Source organism: Triturus cristatus, chromosome 3_1 (genome assembly GCF_964204655.1).
Source record: "Triturus cristatus chromosome 3_1, aTriCri1.1, whole genome shotgun sequence".
NCBI lineage: Eukaryota > Metazoa > Chordata > Amphibia > Caudata > Salamandridae > Triturus > Triturus cristatus.
The window spans coordinates 325,163,469-325,182,808 of record NC_140583.1 but is presented as its reverse complement, the minus strand read 5'-3'; the positions used below and the strand labels follow the sequence as shown (position 1 = coordinate 325,182,808).

Here is a 19,340-nt window from a genome sequence, read left to right as displayed (position 1 = left end):
CACACAGCCATCTTAGTGATATCTTGTGAACATTAGGGGGTTTCTTGTCATTATTTGCTTCAAATGATTAGTATTCAGTAGAAACGAGAATTACATTTTGAAATTGGAAAGGGCAATGCATGTGAAAAATTGGACGTGTCTTTGGTACCAGCGACATTTAGGGGTTCAAATGGGTACCCTTATTGTTGATGTTTAAAATAGGTCTGTGTCATAGTCTTTCAAGTGTCAAATCAGATCCGTAGCAGCTTGCATGAGTGCTACCCAGTGATGGCCTTACCAGCGGCATACGCAAATGATGACACCCCCCCGCCCCGCCCAAGCAGAACGTCTGTAGTGAGGGGACCGAGACCCAATATTTCACAGAATTCATAGGCCGGTGAATGAGGCGACTACTGGGGTTGCCCCAACCTTACCACATCAGCTGAATTATCCTTCCGTCCTCTGGGAGAGTTCCTGGCAACTTGGCAAGAAAGGATGCTAACATCTTAAAAGTCCATATTTGTTTAGCAAAGAGGCTTCAACTTGTTCACAAGCTGTATTACAGTAGCTAAGATACAGAGGCTTACAGATAATAAACAGAAAATACTGTGGCCTGTGCTGCACTGGGCATGTGCTGAATATCCAGTTGCTGCAAATTGCCATGCAATCCCACTTAAGATTGCTATTGCCTGCTAATAAAAAAATATTATAAACATGTGCTGCATGTAGTTACATCTGCTTTGGAAATACAGCATTGTCTAGTAATGTTTTGAAACAGCAGTGATTTTTCCCCTCTCTAGCCCCGCCCCCACTGACCCCGCCCTAATGACCCCGCCCCTCCATGACCCCACCCCCACCGGTGCGGCCCTCGGACACAAACCACACTTTAAATTTGGCCCCGGAGAGAAAGTTTGTGAGTACCCATGATTTAGACACATATTATTTACTGCAGTGAATATAAGTATTCATGAGGAGTGCTTAATAAAACCATTGACATATTTACTCAGATCCCCTATCAGCTTCTGCACAAAAATTGAGATTACAATTACATACAAATGCAAATACACAGGCAAGGGACAATAATATCAGTAACCTTCCTATAGTCCTCTGTCAATGCACTTCAATTCTCTGATGTACAGGGACTACAAAAAAGAAATGATAAGTCACTATTCATTCATTCACTACACAATATGTCAGGTGAGACTGCTGGTGTAAAAAGTGGTCAATACAAAATGAATGCGGATTGAATTGGTGGCATGTGCCCAATGGCAACTAGTCTGAGATTACTAAACCAATTTTACAGATTCATTATTTTAGATTACTGTCAAATTGTATGAGTGGCTAACCATTGATATCAAGGCAAATGTCTCTGAAATTGCACCAAAAGCTTTTGGATTTTAATTTCTGTGTGGCTAATTTCTCTTCATGCCTCCATATGGAAAGACAGCGAACTCCCTTCCATTTTGTCTGCATAATCTTCATCAAATCTCTCATTCTGGGCCACGGTGAAGTGATTCTTCCAGTCACCAGCAATCCCTGTAAAGACAGAGACAAAGATTATTCTGGCACATGAATCAAGCAAAAATCCAGTCGGTAAAATACCGAATCGCTAAAATCACCCGTTAGCGAGTGTGAAAAACCGATTTCCAATGCATCAACCCAAAATGTGAGCAAATAAAGAATCGCTAAATAAATACCGGAAAAATAACTAATCGCTATTAACCAATCCCCAATATTACCGAATCGCTAAATACCGAAGTCGCAATTACCGGAACTCACAAATAGCTCCCAGAAAGTGCCAATGGCTAATAACCAATCTCCACCCAATGCAACAACACTCGCAAATACCGAAAATCCCAAAAATCGCTATTTAGCATGAGAAAAATAAGGGGAATCAGAACCTGGAGGTAAAGTAAAAAAAAAAAAATTTTGTTAAAGAGAAAAAAAAATTTACACATGTGCAAATGATTGTGCTAATCAGCAAACCCTTAAATGTGGCCCAGGAGACCCTGTTGGCTAGCACAAAATGGCAGCCCTCTACGTGCTTACAAGGAGGATGCGAATCAATGCCGCAGGACTGCGCAGGAGAAGGGTCCAGGAGAGAGTATTCAGACTGCGCATCCCCTTGCTCGGACAGAATGAGGACGAGGTGTACGAGAAATATCGACTGAATCGTGCCATGATCATGCGCCTCATTGCAGACCTGGAACCACTACTGCAGCACCAGACACATCGGACCAATGCAATCCCTGCGCACGTCCAGGTCCTATGCAGCCTGCACCTACTGGCCTCAGGAAGTTTCCAGGGGGTCATCGCCATAGCCGGAGGCGTATCGCAAAGCGCACTCTCACGCTTCTTCCAGAAATTCTTAGACGCCATGCTGACAATGATCCACACCCACATCAGCTTCCCCACAACCCCACAGCAGTTGGACGGCTCCAAACAGGCATTCTACCAGGTGGCACAATTCCCCCATGTAATTGGATGCATCAACTGTACGCATATCCCCATCTGTCCACCCTCTGCAAATGAGTACATATTTCGTAACCGCAAGTCATATCACTCAATCAACGTGCAGGTTGTGTGCGATGCCAAGCACATCATCACGGACCTAGTGGCACAATTCCCGGGGAGCACACACGACTCCTACATATTCCGACACAGTGGCATCCACAGGCGTCTACTCAACGGAAAATTCGGAGAGGGACTCCTGCTTGGTACGTACACATACCTCTTCCACACATGAGCACCACACATGTCTGTACATCACCATTGCTAAGTCTTTGCTTCTATCTTCTAGGCAACAGTGCATACGCCCTGCGTGAATATATACTCACCCCCTACATCAATCCAGCAACACCACAGGAGCAACGTTACAACGCCGCCCACATAAGCACTAGGAATGTCATAGAGAGGACCTTTGGGATTCTGAAGAGTCGCTTTAGAATCCTACATAAGACTGGCGGCGCCTTGCTATACAAATCTGATACCTGCTGCAGGATTGTAGCTGTATGTGCTATGCTGCACAACATTGCGACCAGAAGGGGGATACCCATAGAGGTTGACAGGAATGACGACCACCGGGATGACCAACCACCCGCCCAACACCGACAGGCACACGTCCCTAACACAGCAGAGGGCCATAGGAGGTGGACATACATCATGCAACATCATTTCTGAAGCAGGTAAGAATGAAACATTACAATTTCATTGGTGGTGCAACTGTTTAATGCACAGGAGCACTGAGGTATGTGCGACCAAACAAGCAATGAAATGAATGCTCCCCGGGAAAAATGTAACAACAAATGTCCGTTTCAGTCACGGCTGTGCAGCGTCAGGAAGGGGAGGACCATGGTTGCCCCACCACGGTCAAGTATGACTGTCATTCAGTCTAGTGGCGCTTGCCACGTACGCCAAGCCTCCTCTCAGGTGTCTCCGACGCCTCACCACGGCCTGTCCCCGTGGAGCACCGCGAACTGCGGCGCCTGGTGCTGGCCTCTGCCACAGACACACTGCTCACACTCGAGGCAGCCTCACTGCCGTCTTCCCCTCCCAAAGTGCCAGCACTGAAAGTGCCGCTCTGCAGGTGTTCTACTGCAGCGGTGACCTGCCCCAGACCCTTGGCAACATCCCCGCAAAAGTGTGCAAGGTCCACCTGCAGTGACACTAGCCCCGAAGGAGTGGAATGAACTACCACTTTCTCTCAGACAGGCTCCCAGTCTCCCTGCTTTTAGAAAAGAGCTTAAAACGTGGCTTTTTACTAAATAAACTTTTTACTAAATAAACTTGATCCTTCTCTTCTGTCTGCTTTTTTAGTTGTTATGTCTTGTTTTGCCTGCCGTTATTCTTCATCAAAGCGCCGGGATGCTCCTCGGAGTAGCCGAGCGCTATAGAAGAAATAAATTAACATAACATAACATAACATAACACCGAGCGGCGTGCCAACACTGCGGTGCTATTGCTCAGCCTTGTGATGGCCTTTGTAGAGGCCGCGGACCTCACCAAGTTTTGACGGTGCCTCCTCCTCTCGCTCTCATGGCCTTCCCTCATGGCACGGGTGAGCTCAAGGATGTCCTCCCTCAGGTACCCATTGCCCTCTGCCACCACAGTGGTCATGTCCCTCATCGCCGCAGTCAAGGCACGCATTTCCTTTGCAAGGCGCGCTATGTTGGAGCTGATTGTCTCCATGTGTCTTCCCTGCAGGCTCTGGACACGCAGCATCCTTTCCTCTATGCCAGCATTTGGGGTGATATCAACGTCGCCTAAGGAGAGTGAACTGCGCCGAGACCTGCGCCGCTGTGGCAGTCTGGCACGTGCAGGCGGTGCAGCAGGCAGTGTGATGCTGCGCAGACTTTGACCCGATGGTGTAGCGGGTGTTTCCATCACCTGCATGGGCGGAACTTGGGACCTGCGTCTCGGCGCTTTAGTAGAAGTTGGAGCAGGAGCAGGTGTAGCTGGTGCTGGTGCTGGTGGTGCTGGTGGTGCTGGTGGTGCTGGTGGTGGTGTTGCAGGTGAAGGTGGTGAGTGTATATCCTGCGCTGTATCCATGTCGGAATCGGCAGGAGTCTCGGAAATAATCAGCCGGCCGCTGTCGTCCGAATCCCCAGGAGATGCATCTGTGTGTGAAACAGTGCATGGTTAGTGGGATAGTTACACCTACGTAGTATTGTAAACATACATGTCCCTCTGTGATCCACTAAATAAACAGTCTATATCCAGGTTTAACTGATGTGGTGATTTGTAATTATATTTTAGTCTGTACATGCACACCGGGCTGACTTGACTACAACTCCCATGATGCACTAGTGTTAAGAGTAAAGTTGTGTGGGCCAAAGCTGCATGCACACTCTGATCCTGCTGGGGGCATGGGAATGGATTTACGCTATGCTGGGAATGGGCACAGGCATGCATCTTACCTTGGGCACTTGTGGCTGCGCCGGAGGTATCCATCTGGGTTACTCCCACGACGGCTTCATGCTCGATCGTCCCTTCCACCAGCTCCTCCAGGGCAGTGTTGGCTTGCACTGTAGAAGGTCCGCCTCCCATCCTGGATGCCTCCTGGAGCCTCTCCGCAATCCTCCCCTTTGCCCGCTTCCTCAGGTCATACCATATTTTTTGAGGTCGTCAATGCTGCGGGGCGTCACTCCAACTGCATTTACCCTCTCCCGGATGCGCTGCCATATGCCGCGCTTCTCACCCTCTGGCACCTTTAGGGACAGCTTACCAAAAAGGCGATCGTGCTTGCTGCTGACTCCCTCAATCAGGTGCTCCAGCTCCCGGTCGGAAAACTTGTGTTTCCACTTGCGTGCAGCCTCTGCGCTAGATGGTGCTTCCTTATCCATCCTGGTTGTTTTGGAGGGTAGGTCAGTTTGTGTGGCTTCAATGTGCTCAGCCAGTCTCCAGTCCCAGCTCCTGTTTGCTCCTCTGGCGAGGCAATGAGGGTGGGGCTGCAGTATTTCCTGGTTGGTGATGTCATAGACACGTTCCCGGAGCGACCCGATCTTTTCCCTAATCGCTATTAGCGATTTCGCTAATACCGAAATCGCTATTAGCTAATTCGGTAATACCGATTTCCCAATTAGCTCTTCGGTGTTTGCATTCCCCGCTATTGGATATTCGGTAAAAAATAGCGATTTTTAAGGAATCGCTATTTTTTACCGAATCTGTTGATGCATTCACAAAAGCGATTCCTTAATACCGATTCCTTATTTCTCGCTATTAAGGAATCGCTTTTGCTTTTGTTGATGCATGTGCACCATTGTTGATTATTTTACACCATTTGTCCTATATCCTTTAGGCCAGACCAAGAGAGAGGGTGAACAAGGCTCTTATTTCGACTTTATTGGTTATAATTTCTCTACTGATGTGTCAATGACTAGCTCTACCACCTTGGTGCATGTGATTAGATTAACCACTGATGCACATACACAATTCTGTCTCAAAGAGAATGGTAATATCATGAATATGGCACCTATGTGTCTGAACAATTTGATGTTTCATATACAGATGTGACCTTGTCCTGTAATGCTGCTGTCACACACATTCTGTAGCTTTTCTTGTGTCTGAAACACTGTCATCTCCTGTGGCTGTAATAGAATACAGCCACAGGAGATGGGGTAGAACTATATCACATTAGTTTCAATCTTAATGTAATGAAATGTTTTAGTTTTATTTTGAAAGACCTGACATATTTTAAGAATTGTTGAATTGTGTACAAGTCTGTGATTTCAAAACCTGCAACAAATAGTCGCGGTATTGAGTGGAATCAGCAAAGTCAATCCTTTACCTTACATTTTAGTAATTTCAAAATCTGTACCTAATAGTTACGGCACTGAGTGGAACAAGCAGAGTTGATTCAATGTCTAATATTTTAATATGGATTGCAATCATTGAAGCACTTTAGGATTAGTTTGCACCAATCTTTTTTCACAATGATAGCTATTGTTTTTAGAAGTACACTTTTATCTAATTGCAAATGGTAATAGACAATCTCTATATTTTACCTTGATCGCAACCAACGCATTGCTGTGCGAAGTGTTGCACTAATGGTTTTATATATATTGCAATGATTGTTTATAATCAAACAATAAAATTCTTGACCAACCAAAGCTAGTGTTCGAAAGTCATCCTGTGCCCTGGGCACCCCCAACTTATTTGCTGACTGGATCTGGTGGTAACTGACTTCAGCTGACCCTGGGCTCTGCCTAACCAAGCCCAGGGCCAGTGCTATGCTGAAAACACACTTTGAATACAGTGAAAACACCTACATTCACTAGGGTATTCTATGGGTTAGGGTACCTCTATCATTGGGATGACCTTCCCCATAAGGCCCTAGTACATATTAGGGCAGGGGTATTTAAACTACCTTTAAGTCTCTAGTAAATGACAGGGAGTGGCAGTTAAGAGGGCAGCAACCTTTCTGCACTTGCATGTGTGCACTGCTGCAGCCTGAGGTCAGTTTAAAAGCAGCCATGTGTTGGAAGACTGCTTTTAAAATGCAAATTGTGTGTAAAATCATCTTTGGTGTTTGGGGCACTTACAAATGTATAAACTACAATATTTTGACATATTAGGCACCACCAGGAACCCCCCTATGTGTCCCAGGGGTGGGAGGTCAAGTACTTATAAGGAGGAGCCTTACAAAATGATTTCTGTCTGTGCTGGGGTAAGTGAAATTGCACATTTCACTCCCCACATTGTAGTAAAGTGCTTCCCAAGATTGATGTTTCTGCTAGAAGGAATGTGAAGTGAGGACCTGCAATATATTTGGATATTCAGAACCCCTTAAGTCTCCCCTAGGCATTCCATGGTAGGGGGTCCTGTAGATATATGCAGGGTCCTTATAAAAAATGTTTTTTAAGTGCTGGTGTTGGAGAAATTGCCCAGTGTATTCTCCCCATTGAAAATCCCCAGCCACATAGATCAAAATGGCAAGAAGTTATTAACTAATAATTCTCACCAGGAGAATCCTGAAAATACCATTTAAGGACTTCCAGCAATGCTATTGATAAATTCAACAAAATTGTTGAATTTCTCCTAAAATGTACAGACAAGAAGTTATAAGACGTTATTGTCTGTAAGCCAAACTTCAGCCATCCACTAAGCTGTTATGATTGGTCAGAGTTAAGTGGATTAGCCAGGCTGCTTTGATGAAGTGATAAGGAGCCCCTGTGGTTAGCCAGCCATTATGGGAGGGCAGGGTTCTGCTACATAGGAATGCCAGAGCAGGGGGTCGTAAAACGTCCTCTTCAAAGAGGAGAGTTGATAATCAATGTAAGTCAGGTACAGTTACATACCTAGCCTTTGAGCCCAGACAAATGGTGTGATTAAGGAAGGAATGAGAAGATGTAAGGGGTAGGGACAGTGTGGAGATGAACCATCCTGAAGGAAGGCTTAGCCAGCTCTTGTCTCTCCGCTGGAAAATCAGCCATGATGAATTTTGGAGAAAGAGTACACTCTGGGAGATAATATTGCCACACTTTGGAGGATGTGGTCATACCCTTGGGTGTTGCCGCACACTTCACTGGACAGGAGTACCCTCCTGCTTGACCCACATAACTTGGAATAAGTATCTGAGAGCGGCAGAGCCTCTCAGATCTGCTGCTTAAAACTCAAGGAAGAAGGGTCCATTTTGAGAAGTTTAGTTTGCACCAACCAGGCCCTGCACTCTGAAGACTGTGCCTGCTGCACAATCTGGAACTATAGCCCTGTGGACTGACTTGCTTCAAAATGACTAAAGAGTGGACTCCCCGCAAGCTGCAAATTAACAGAGCAAACCTCCAAGAATCCCCAGCCTGGAGTACTACCACTTCTCAATCAGAGAATCGCAAATTGAGAATGCAATTTCAAGGGTGCCAGGGTGTCAAAAGGACACCCTTTTGCACCCCTGAAATGTGCATGTGTGCACATGTGGCACCACATGGCACTTTAAAAAATGCAAAATAGTGAATTTCTCAAAGAAATCACAAATTACCACCAACTTGCCCACAGCCAAGCTACCAAGGGATGAGCTAATAATTTTCTAAGACTCATTCTGAGCTCTAAACTGTGTTATTGGCCTTATTGCTAGTAACAGATGTACATTTACCACTACTAATAATCCACTTTCCAATAAAGAGCCATTGGATACCACTATCTGTTTAGAAAATGAATAAATATGCTTACAGTTTCTCTCAGTAGTATCTGAAAGAAATCTAAATTATCCCTGGTATAACAGGTAATATAAATGCCATCTTTACATGGGTGCAAACCAGTCATGGACTTTCACCTTTGAATAATGTGTAGCGACTGCCACCTTGCTGCCTGTATTCTGCTTAGTGACATTTACCAAGCTAGTACATGCAGGTGAATCAAAGCTTCAACAAATGGATATTGTGGTTGCTTTAGAGAGTGGCTGCTCCCGCCATGGACTGTCACTGAGATTTCACTCGTACCATTTGACTAAAGGAAACAATGGTGGCATACGATGTATCTCGTCATAACAATTAGGTCTACACGAGGCCAAACTTTTACTCAAGGTTATCTGTCTAAATGAACAAGTTACTTACCTTTGGTGACTCTCATGCTGGTGGATACTCTATCTAACCGCAGTGTCCTCACCTTTTGAATATACCTAGGAGTCAGAAACAAAACTTTTCAGAAGTGTCCCAGCGCACTGACAGGTGACATCATGTGGCTCCACACTGACTTCATTCTGCCCAAGAAGTGATGCACTCAACTGTAAATAAGGGCTACCCATGCGTGATGACGCCATTTGTTTTCTGGGCTGTGTGCATCCCCGGATGCAGTGCCAACTACAGACTGGCTCTGACCAGTGTGCAGATGCATGAATATCTCTCAACGTAGGACCTTATTAGATAGAAAATCAGACCAGTTCATAGAATGGGATGGGTGGAATGGTCGGAGAAGACTGTGCGGTGAGATAGAGTATCCACCAGAAACAGTATTGCCGAATGCAAGTAACTTGTTTTTCTGATGGATACTTCTAAGTACAGATTCCTCACCTTTTAAACAGATAACAAAGTAGTATCTCCAAGGTAGTGGATCTGTGAACTGGCTCAGACTAAAATGGCATGCAGGACAGCAAAGGCAAAGTGCCCTTCTCTATGAATCTGGCTATCCAGCCAGTAGTGCTTAATGAACGTACGAGTTAACACCCGTCAAGCAGCCTGACTGATGTCCAAAACATGCACACACGTGCCAACACAGTGGTAGCAGATTTGGCTCTAGTGGATCGAGCCCAAAAGCCTTCTTGTGGTTATTTCCTAGCCAATTTTGATACAGTGCTACCCTGCGAGAGATGGTCCATTTCTGCATTACTTGCCCTTCTTCGCTTCAGCTAATCCAACAAAGAGCTGATCATCCACATGATGATCCATGGTACAATTACTAAAAAATCTGAAGGCCATTCCTCCATATGGGGTGAGGGAGAGCAAGGGATGCCAGGAGATTGATATTTGTCCAGACATGAAAAGAAGTGCCCCTTTCTGAACAAAAGAAGCTTGTGTCCTCAAAATCAGTTTGCCAGAAAGAAAGTTCTATACAGCGGGTTGGCAGAGAGGGCTTGTATCTCATTCACATGTTGCGCCAATGTTATAGCGATAAGGTAGACTGTCTTGAGAGTGAGCAGCTGCAATGGACTGCTGTGCAGCTGGAGTACACATTAGGAGTTTGAGGATTAAATTCAGGCCCCACTGGGTCAAGAAGAAAGGTATAGGTTGGAACAAATGTTAACCAGTCAAAAAGCACTTCACAACATGTGCTTTAAATAAGGAGACCTGGTCTGCATCCTCAAAAAAGCCAAAAGAGCACTGGGTTTAAATTAAGTCCTTGGTGGGCTAGAGACAACACAAAAAGCAATACTGCGCATAGGCTAGCCTGTAGTGGACAATCTGCAGAGTACCACACCAAGGCACAAACTTGTCCCAGTGGCTGGCTGCCAAAATAACATCAACTACTTCAGGGAGGAGGTTGAATGTAATCAACTGTCACAGCTCACTCTTCAAGCATTGAGATGAAGATTACACACAGGCCCAGGAGCAGGTCGCTGCCCTGCTGCTGCGACTTAAAAACATCCCATAGCGGCAGCCTGATCGAAGAATAAATGCTCATGCCAAAATGTACCGAGGACCAAACTTTCATTATCTAGTCCAGTACTACTGGGTAACCCTGGGCGTAGTTCACGAAGTAGCACTTCGCGAAGCTACGCAAAGTGCAGTTTGCACTACGCGAGCTACGCTTAGCACTTCGCGAACTGCTTAGTACCTTGTTCGCACAGTGCCAGATGTCGTTTTCAATGATTGCACAGTGCGGACAAGCAACCGGCACTGCGCAATCATTGAAAATGGCATCTTGCACAGTGCGAGATGTAGGTTTCTGCTGCTCGAGTAGATTTTTACTCGAGCGGCAGCTTTCTCAACGCGAACTGGTAGTTTCTCAGCGCGAGCGGTCGCGAGCATACGCGACCACTCGCAATGAGAAACCTGACCTCCTCGCGTTGGGAATCTCGCCGGGAGGTTTATTTTGCATGCTCGCGATCGCCAACTTGATGTTGCTGATCGCGAACAAGGAAAAAGTCTCGCCGGGATGTCATTTTGCTTGTTCGCGGTCGCCAACTTGACGTTGAGGACCGCGAGCAAGCAAAAAATGACCGCAGCACTACGCAACACTACGCTACGCGTGTTCGCACTGTGCTACGTGCAATTCGCGTAGTGCGAAGTAGCACGAACTTCGCAAACTACGCGAGCGTAGCGTAGTGCTTTGCCCAGGCTTACTACTGGGACGACCTGGGCCCGGTCTTTACTGATAGCGGCGGGAAGGTGTACAGGGGTCCTGAGATCCATTCTAGATGGAACGCATGTCCGAGAGAACACTATAGTGGAAACAGCAACAAGCAAAATACAAACATTGGTGGTGAAAAGACTGAGCCAAGGTTTCGCAAAAGATACCTAGCGCCACCTCAAGGTGTAGCTGCCATTTGTAATTTTCTAGGCATTAACTGCTACGTTCGTCCACTCTAGAGTTTAAAGATCCTGGTAGGTGGTGTGTCACCAGGAAAATCTAATGATCCAGTCATTTCCATAGGTGCAGTGCTTCCTGACACAGAGCCCGCGACCCCACCCTGGCATGCTTCTTGCAGTACCACACTGCAATGGTGCTGTCTATGAACACCTGTAGCAGCCTCCCTTTTATGGATGGCAGGAAGACTTTCAGTGCCATGCAGATGACCTGCAACTCCAGTAAGTTGATGTGGAGCCGCATCTCGGCCGGCGACCATATGCCTCTGATCTTCACCTCTCCCGAATGGCCTCCCAAACCCAGGAGTGAGGCACCTGTCATCACTGTCACATCTCAGGATGGGATAAGGAGAGATGCTTGCTGCTGATCCAATTATGGTCCAACAACCACCAGTGCAGGTCTCTTGGGGTCTCCTCCGAACTCTGGACTCAATCAGACAGATCCTTTTTGTACTGTGCTCACTGGGAAAGCAGATACTGATGCAGATACCCCCATATAACATCTAGCATATTTCACCAGCAGGAGGCAAGAGGCCAGTATGCCAGCACCTTCAGAGTCATCCTCAATGACATCCAGAAAAAGGCCTGAGGCTGAAACGTAGGGATCATAGAACTCTCCTGCACTCTCTGCTCCAGGGTAAAGCCACAACACTGCACCATGTCCAGAATAGCCGAGATGAACAGGAGCAACTGTGAAGGAGTCATGTGTGACTTCATCATGTTGATAGTTAACTCCAATGATGTTCGCTGTAATCAGGAGTTGGGTGACAACTGCCTGGGGTAAGCCCTCCATCTATAGCCAGTTGTCAAGGTAGGGAAAGACTGGGACCTTTGGCTTCCAAAGATGTGCTGCAAACTTTGCCATCACTATGAGGCTAACAGGGAGCACTTCTGAAAATACTCCTTTCCTAGCTTGAACTGGAGATAGTGCTTATGAGCCTGCATGGCGGGGATGTGGAAGGCCCAAAGAGCGTGCTTTGGACTTGTTATCTTTAAATCGCTTGAGGGCTGAATTGGCGTTTTCTCTGAAAAGGCAAGCGCCATTAAAAGGCTTGTCTATGAAAAGCCCATAGACCTCATCATGGCTTGTCGTCTGAGTGCAACAATAGATCCTACTGCTCAGCCTAGCAAGTCTATAGTGTCCATTCTACATTTAATGACAAATTTTGCTACATTGCAACCATCTTAGACAGCCTGTATGGGAGAAAATTGTCGGTTTTGGGGAATAGCAGGGTAATACATGGGCAATGGAATCCAAAAGTGCCTGGGAGTAGTGGCCAAGCAAGCAGCTGGCGTTGACTGAGCGCAGGGCAAGGTTATCGGGTGAGAACATGCACTTGCAAAAATTATCAATGCATTTGGATTCAAGGTCTAGTGTAGCGGTGGGGAAATGTTCAGTTCATTCTATTGGTGCATGCCTGGACTACCAGACTTTCCGGTGGTAGATGTTGTGTCAAGAAGGTTGGGTTGCTCATAGCAGGGAGTTGGAGCCAAGCTACCTGCCTGTTTACCAGAAGCCAAGAACATGACTTTGCCCATTTCCTAAGCAGGGTATCCGTCAAGGCATCATTAAAAAGCAGAAGGGTCATCTGTTCAGATTTTCACCTTGATGGTGGCTGTTGGAGGTCAAGGACCTCTGCCACCCTCCACGTCACCGCAGCAAATGAGGCACATTCCTCAGTTGCAGTCCCAGGAGGTAAGACTGAAAACAATTTGACTATTTTTTGAGGGTAGTGAAACCCTACTCATGCAACAACCACATTCTTTGTCAGGGTGAACTACAAAAGTCACTATATTAAACAAACAAACATGGATTTATTGAGCATGACAGATGCTCAGAGAGTGTCCCGACGTTGAGACTATAGGGCAGTGAATTAAACCAGATCAAAAAGCTAAGTCTTCAATCTTTTCTTAAATGACAATTAAGACACTTTGAGACGCAGGTCAAGAAGTAGTTTGCTCCACGCAATGGGTGCCAGAAAGGAGAAAGAGCAACAGCCTTTCCTTGAGAGATTAATCCTTGGCACCACTGCCAAGGCCAACTGAGAGGAGTGAATCTCCCTCGTGGGCGAGTAAAACTGTACTCTAGATTTTAGATAAGAAGAGCATACATGATATAAGGCTCTATGAGTCTTGATGAGCGCCTCAAACAGGATTCCTTTCTTGACAGGAAGCCAATAAAGAGAATGTAAATAGGATGAGACGGTAGTTTTAAAAGGGAACTTAAGAAGAAGTTATGTAGCCACATTTTGCAATACCTGAAGCCTTTTAGTCAGGTAGTCTGACAGGCAGGCCTAGGTAGACAGCCTAACTTAACCCTCTGGTAGCTTGGCGCAAAAGCAGGCAGGCCTAACTTAGTGACACTGTGATTAGTATTTATGCAGCACACAACTAGTAATAAAGTGAAAATACAACACATGAAGAAATTCCACACTAATGTAGAGAAATAGAATAAACATAGCAAATTGAATCCAACCAGTAGAAACAGAGTTATGAATTTTTTAATTTTCAAGTGAAAAGTATTGCCTAAAAGATCAAAGTGCCAACTGCAAGCATCTACCCGCGCAAGACGGGGGAAAACTCTAAAGTTATGGCCAACCGTGATGGAGCATTGTACAAATACATGAGGTGGATTGGTCCCGGTCTCTTCTGACCTTTGGACTTAGAAGACTTTTCAAAGAAAAATTCCTGAGAAGGCACAGTTCAGTGGGACAAAGCAGCCGGTGGTGTCCGAGGTGGAGGTTTTGTAGTCGGGGAGTCATTTGGATGAAGTTTCTGTGAAGAGTTCTATGTTTGGACTTTGTAATTTTTTTGGAAGTCAAAAATCCCCATTGGGATGAAGCTGCAGACTCTAGCCGACAAAAGCTCCACGAGGCCGGACACCCTTTCCGAGCGGTCGTTCTAAACAGGATTTGCTGCTGTGGAGGATAATTTAGCGGGAGCCATTGCGAATTCAGGCTGCCCAGTGATGCACATTGGACTGATCTGCGATCAGGTAGGTCCCGGTCTGTGGTCAGTTGTCAGGCAACTTTTTGGTGAAAAACTTTTTAAATCCCAAGTTTCAGGTTTTGTCTGGAGGCACACCTTTAGCCTCACCTCTAAGGGTCCACTTGGTGGGTCAGGATTCACTCCAGGCAGAGACCAGGTGCATGGTTCAAGGTCTCTGGAGCTTTTTATGTCCCGGTAGCTCACACAGGAGCCCAGACAACTAGCCCTTAGAGTCACTCTGTTAGTCCTGTGATCAAGTAACAAGGCAGGCCCCAAGCAGCAGGGCAGTCCTCTGAGAGTACAAGGCAAGATTCATGCAGCATGGTAGATCTCTAGTAGCAGCAGGGCAATTCTCTGAGGTTTAAAGCAAACCTCAAGGCCTCAAATAGCAAGACAGTCTCTGAAGATGAAGGAAGTCCTCCTGGGGGTCCTCCGCAGGTACAGGAGTCAACTGAAGAGTTGGTCAAATGGTCCAATATTTATACCTGCTGCCAGCATTTGAAGTGGGGGAACCTCTTGTCTACCCCCACATCTGGTACTGGAAATGTCCTTCCAGCCCCTTCCCAGGCTCTAAGTGGTCTGTGGTAACAAAAGACCGGTGTAAAGTTCCTTTGTGAGTGTGCTGGAGGTTAGTCCTTAAAATGTATGTAGGACAGGGAACAGCTCCATTCTGGCAAGGTGGGCCCTCTTGTCAACACCCGGTCCCCTTTGTTTCACTGTCTGGGAGGAATACACAAATGACAACTGCCAAGCTATTCAGTCATGTGACTTTTTGTGACCTGTATAAATAAATTCAATTTTCTAATTGGGTGTAAGCTATTCTTACTATGTTTAAAGGAGAGAGTGCTAGCACTTTAGCACTGGTTAGCAGTAGTTTAATTTGCAGAGTTATAATGCTAGCAAAAACAAAATCTGGACAATAAGAGGGAAGAATGCAAAATGTTTGGGGGAAGACCTCACCAAAGACTATCAGGTCTAGCAAAGACCAAGCCACTATCTGTCGAAGTGTACAGGCCACTGGCATTTTGTAGTTCCTCATACCAGTTTTCATCAGTATAGTGATGTACTAGTTCATCTTCATCATCATATTGGTCATTGCCTGAATCCATCCCAAAATGTTTGTGCAGAACCTGAGCTCTCTCTTGAGGCAGAGATAATTTGCCAGAGTCTAATGGGCTACCAAAAGGCTGCTTCCCGGAGAATTTAGGGCACAGTGATGAATACAGGCCCCAGCTAGGCCCGCAGAATACAAGGGTTCGCTCTCCTGTAACAAAAGCTAGAAGGAAGTTGGCACGGAAACTGCAAATACAAAGACAGAGTTTATTAACCCTTAAGGGTGGTCCTACAACCTATACAACACTCTTCAGTATTGCATAGAGTAGCACAAAGAACTTGCGTACACGGTCCCCTTTTATACACAACAGAGGGGCTCATAAGTGGGTGGATACAACATGAGGCAAAGTTCTTTACCTTTTATGGACATTTTCGATACAGAATCAATATGTGGGCGGAGGCGACAATGTCCTGAGCCCGCGAAAACATGGTCAAGCAAGAACTAACTGATAACAGATGTGGTCAAGTCTGGGCATGCGCCAGACGAACAAAGGAGCTATTTATAGACTGTTACTAGGCAGATTACAAGAGCAACTAACAAGAAGGAAGGACTCTTCTCGTGCAAAGCACGTGGAGGCATGACATTACAAGATGGAGTCCAGACATTAGTCAACATAAGACGAGAAACATGTTTTAACTAGAGAGAATTCATGTCTTTAGTGAATGCTTAATCATATCGCCGTTTTAGTTTTCAACAGACGACCCTTTCAGCATTTACTGAAGACATTCGGCTTGTTAGGATAATCATCATATATGTCAATTTTCATCATCTCTTCCACCTCTTTGGTTAAATATTTCTGATGGGTGACATTGGCAATAGCTTTCCTATCAGGAATACAAAATGACACACATAGAGAACAGAGTAAAGGACCACCCTGGATACAGATGCAACAGGAAAACAGAACTGCTACAATAATGCAGAGACCAGTTAAAACCTTCCATCCCCATGTAGTGATCAATGCCCAGAACCATCCAGAAAAGGTCCAAGTGCCATTTTCTGTATGAATCTCAGCTGCGATTTTATGCAATTCATTAATAGCGTTGTAAACTGATGGCGTATGATCGGGAATGAACACACAGCAACTACTTCCGATAATTTTACATGCTCCACCTCTATCAGCTAACATAACATCTAATACCATACGATTCTGTAATGCAACAATTCTAGTAATTTGTAATTCTTTCGTAAGATTCCCAAGAGCAGCAGCGGTTTGATTCGTCACAGCCTCTACAACCCTTGTTAACCTTCGAACCTTCCTACTATTTAGGGCAGCTCCAACAAAGAAAAACAATCCTAAGTTAAAATCAATATACTGCTGTAAGCTAGTATCAGTTTGATCAACATCATCAATGGATAGAGTACGTTTATACCTATTTACAGTCACATTATTCAGCAACTTCAAATCTTTATGATAGGATGCAGGTGCTAAAAATACAGGGGGTAATAAAAATGCTACATAGCATACTCCGGACCAGCCGGCTGGTAAGCGATAATAGCCCTTATTCCCACATACGAAGTAAGCGTTATGGGAGGCTAAGAAAGTACTATTATTTAATCCATCTATGTTCAGTACAATAATGCAGTCACTAACACCAACAGGAATATAACCCACACTTTGGACACACAGGTCCGCTTGAGCTAGTGCCACTTGAATCACGAATTGTTCCTTCCCTACAGTGTCTCTGGTATTCGTGAAAATGTAGGGGATCGATTCATTGTCTGGTCGATATTCTTCCCACTCCCATATTGTCCCATTCGCTTGTGGATAGCCATCTTTATCTTGATGACATTCCCTATTAAGTCTGAAAAGTAATCGTCCCACTGTAGGTTTCCGTGTGGCAAAAAGCAAAGTGTACCATGCTCTACAAGAACCATTATGAGAGAAAGGAAGAGGTATGAATGGCGTTCCTCCTTTCTTCTGATGAGCTGGCATCATACCACATATCCAACAGTTCGTAGCATTCGTAGCAACATGGGTATGATGCAACATCTGGATGAAAGTGTTATTCAAATAAGACTGACGATGCTTCAATTCTTGATACGGAAGGGTATAAAAGTAGTGCTCCTCAAGCACTGGAGTGGTCAAAACAAGCAACTCACGGGCAGGAGTCACATCCTCAACAAACCATGTGGTTATACCAACAATAGCTACAATGATAATAAAGCTTGTCGCACAAAGAATCTTCTTCTTTTCCATCTTGTAGTAAAAAGTCAATATCTTCCTGAAACTAAAAGGTTGTCAGAACTCTTCCCCTTAGGCAGCCGTTGATTTCTTCACCAGCGGGCCAAGACGGGTGTCACTACACTAATGCAGGGCTGATCCCCCCCCTTGCCTCATTGGCTCTCCGTTTCACTAACCTAAGGGCCGTTCTGACAACGTATCTGGGTACAGGAAAAAAAATCACTTCCTCGGTCGAAGATGATATCTTCCTCCTCCAGGGATCGCTTGGTCCGGGAAGAGCTCCTCAGTGTCGTTCGGTTCCACAGCACGGCCTTTCTCCGCAGTCAGGATTTCTCGATGGTCGGTCAACACAGCAGGCTCCACCAATCCAGGCGGCACTTTACGACAGTTCAAAGAGTGGATCCAGTTCTTCCGATTGGAAACTCGCACAGCTGTCCTCGTTGTGAGCAGGACTTGCTCAGGACCAACCTATCTCGGCTCTAGACTATTCGTCCTTTCGAACACCTTGACCATAACCTGATCGCCAGGTCGGAGATTATGACCTTCACCTGTGGACCGATCAGGGAGCGCCTCTTGAACCTGTTGATGAATAGAAACCAAATTATCCGTTAACTGTGCCAGATAATCATTCATCATTACACAAGGTACATCATACACTGACCTCGGTTTTGGTGGACCCCAAATATTCATTGGGCGTCCAAACACGATCTCGTAGAGTGTGAGACCGGTCCGAGAATGCGGTATTGATCTTATTGACAATAATGCCAGCGGTAAAGCGTCTGGCCAAGTCAAAGAAGTTGAAGCTTGGATTTTAGCAATCTTAAGCTTCAAAGTACCGTTATATTTCTCAACCAATCCCGCAGACTGAGGGTGAAATACTGCATGAAACTTCTGAGTAATGCCTAGGCCTTTCAGGACATACTTGATAACGTCTGCTATAAAATGAGGTCCGTTATCACTCCACAACAATCTGCAAACACCATATCGGGGGAAAAACTCCTTCAATAGCATCTTGGCTGTAGTCATTGCAGTATTGTCTTTCGTAGGGTATGCCTCAACCCATTTACTGAAGGCACAAACCACTACTAGAACATACTTCAGATTGTTACAGCGCTCAAGCTGAATGTAATCCATCTGCAAAACCTCAAATGGTGCAGTAGGTGTTGCAAATCCTCCTGCTGGAGTTCGTGTACCCTTTCCTGGGTTGTACCTTAGGCAAATCATGCAGGTCTGCACTACCCTCTTTGCCGTACTAGCGATCTCCGGATGCTCCCAAACTCGTGTGAGTAATTTGACAATTGCGGAAGCTCCGACATGCGCTAGTCCATGTGCCATCTGAACCATAGGTTGTACGAAGGCTGTGGGTAACTTCCATTTATCCATCTGCTTACTTCTCCAACACCCTTCATCATCTAATTCTCCATCATTGGACCATTGCTCCTGTTCCTTATTGGAAGCGGTCCTCTGTATCTCCAACACTTCTCTCCTGGCATCGTGCCATCTTTCTGTCTGCGATTTCACAACATACATTGCAGTAGCACCAGGCTGCATCGCAGTCTCT

At 45.6% G+C, this 19,340-nt stretch overlaps 1 protein-coding gene across 1 annotated transcript in view; it reads right to left on the bottom strand.

Annotated features, from left to right (window-relative positions):
* Positions 1 to 844: 844 nt before the first annotated feature.
* LOC146860194 (sulfotransferase 1B1-like) overlaps positions 845 to 19,340 on the bottom strand; it is a 420,787-nt gene continuing 402,291 nt past the window's right edge. The window contains exon 8 of the mRNA XM_085644037.1: positions 845 to 1,515. Within this exon, the coding sequence (XP_085500163.1) occupies positions 1,403 to 1,515 (113 nt within the window). The 3' untranslated portion in view covers positions 845 to 1,402. The remainder of the gene's footprint in view (positions 1,516 to 19,340) is intronic.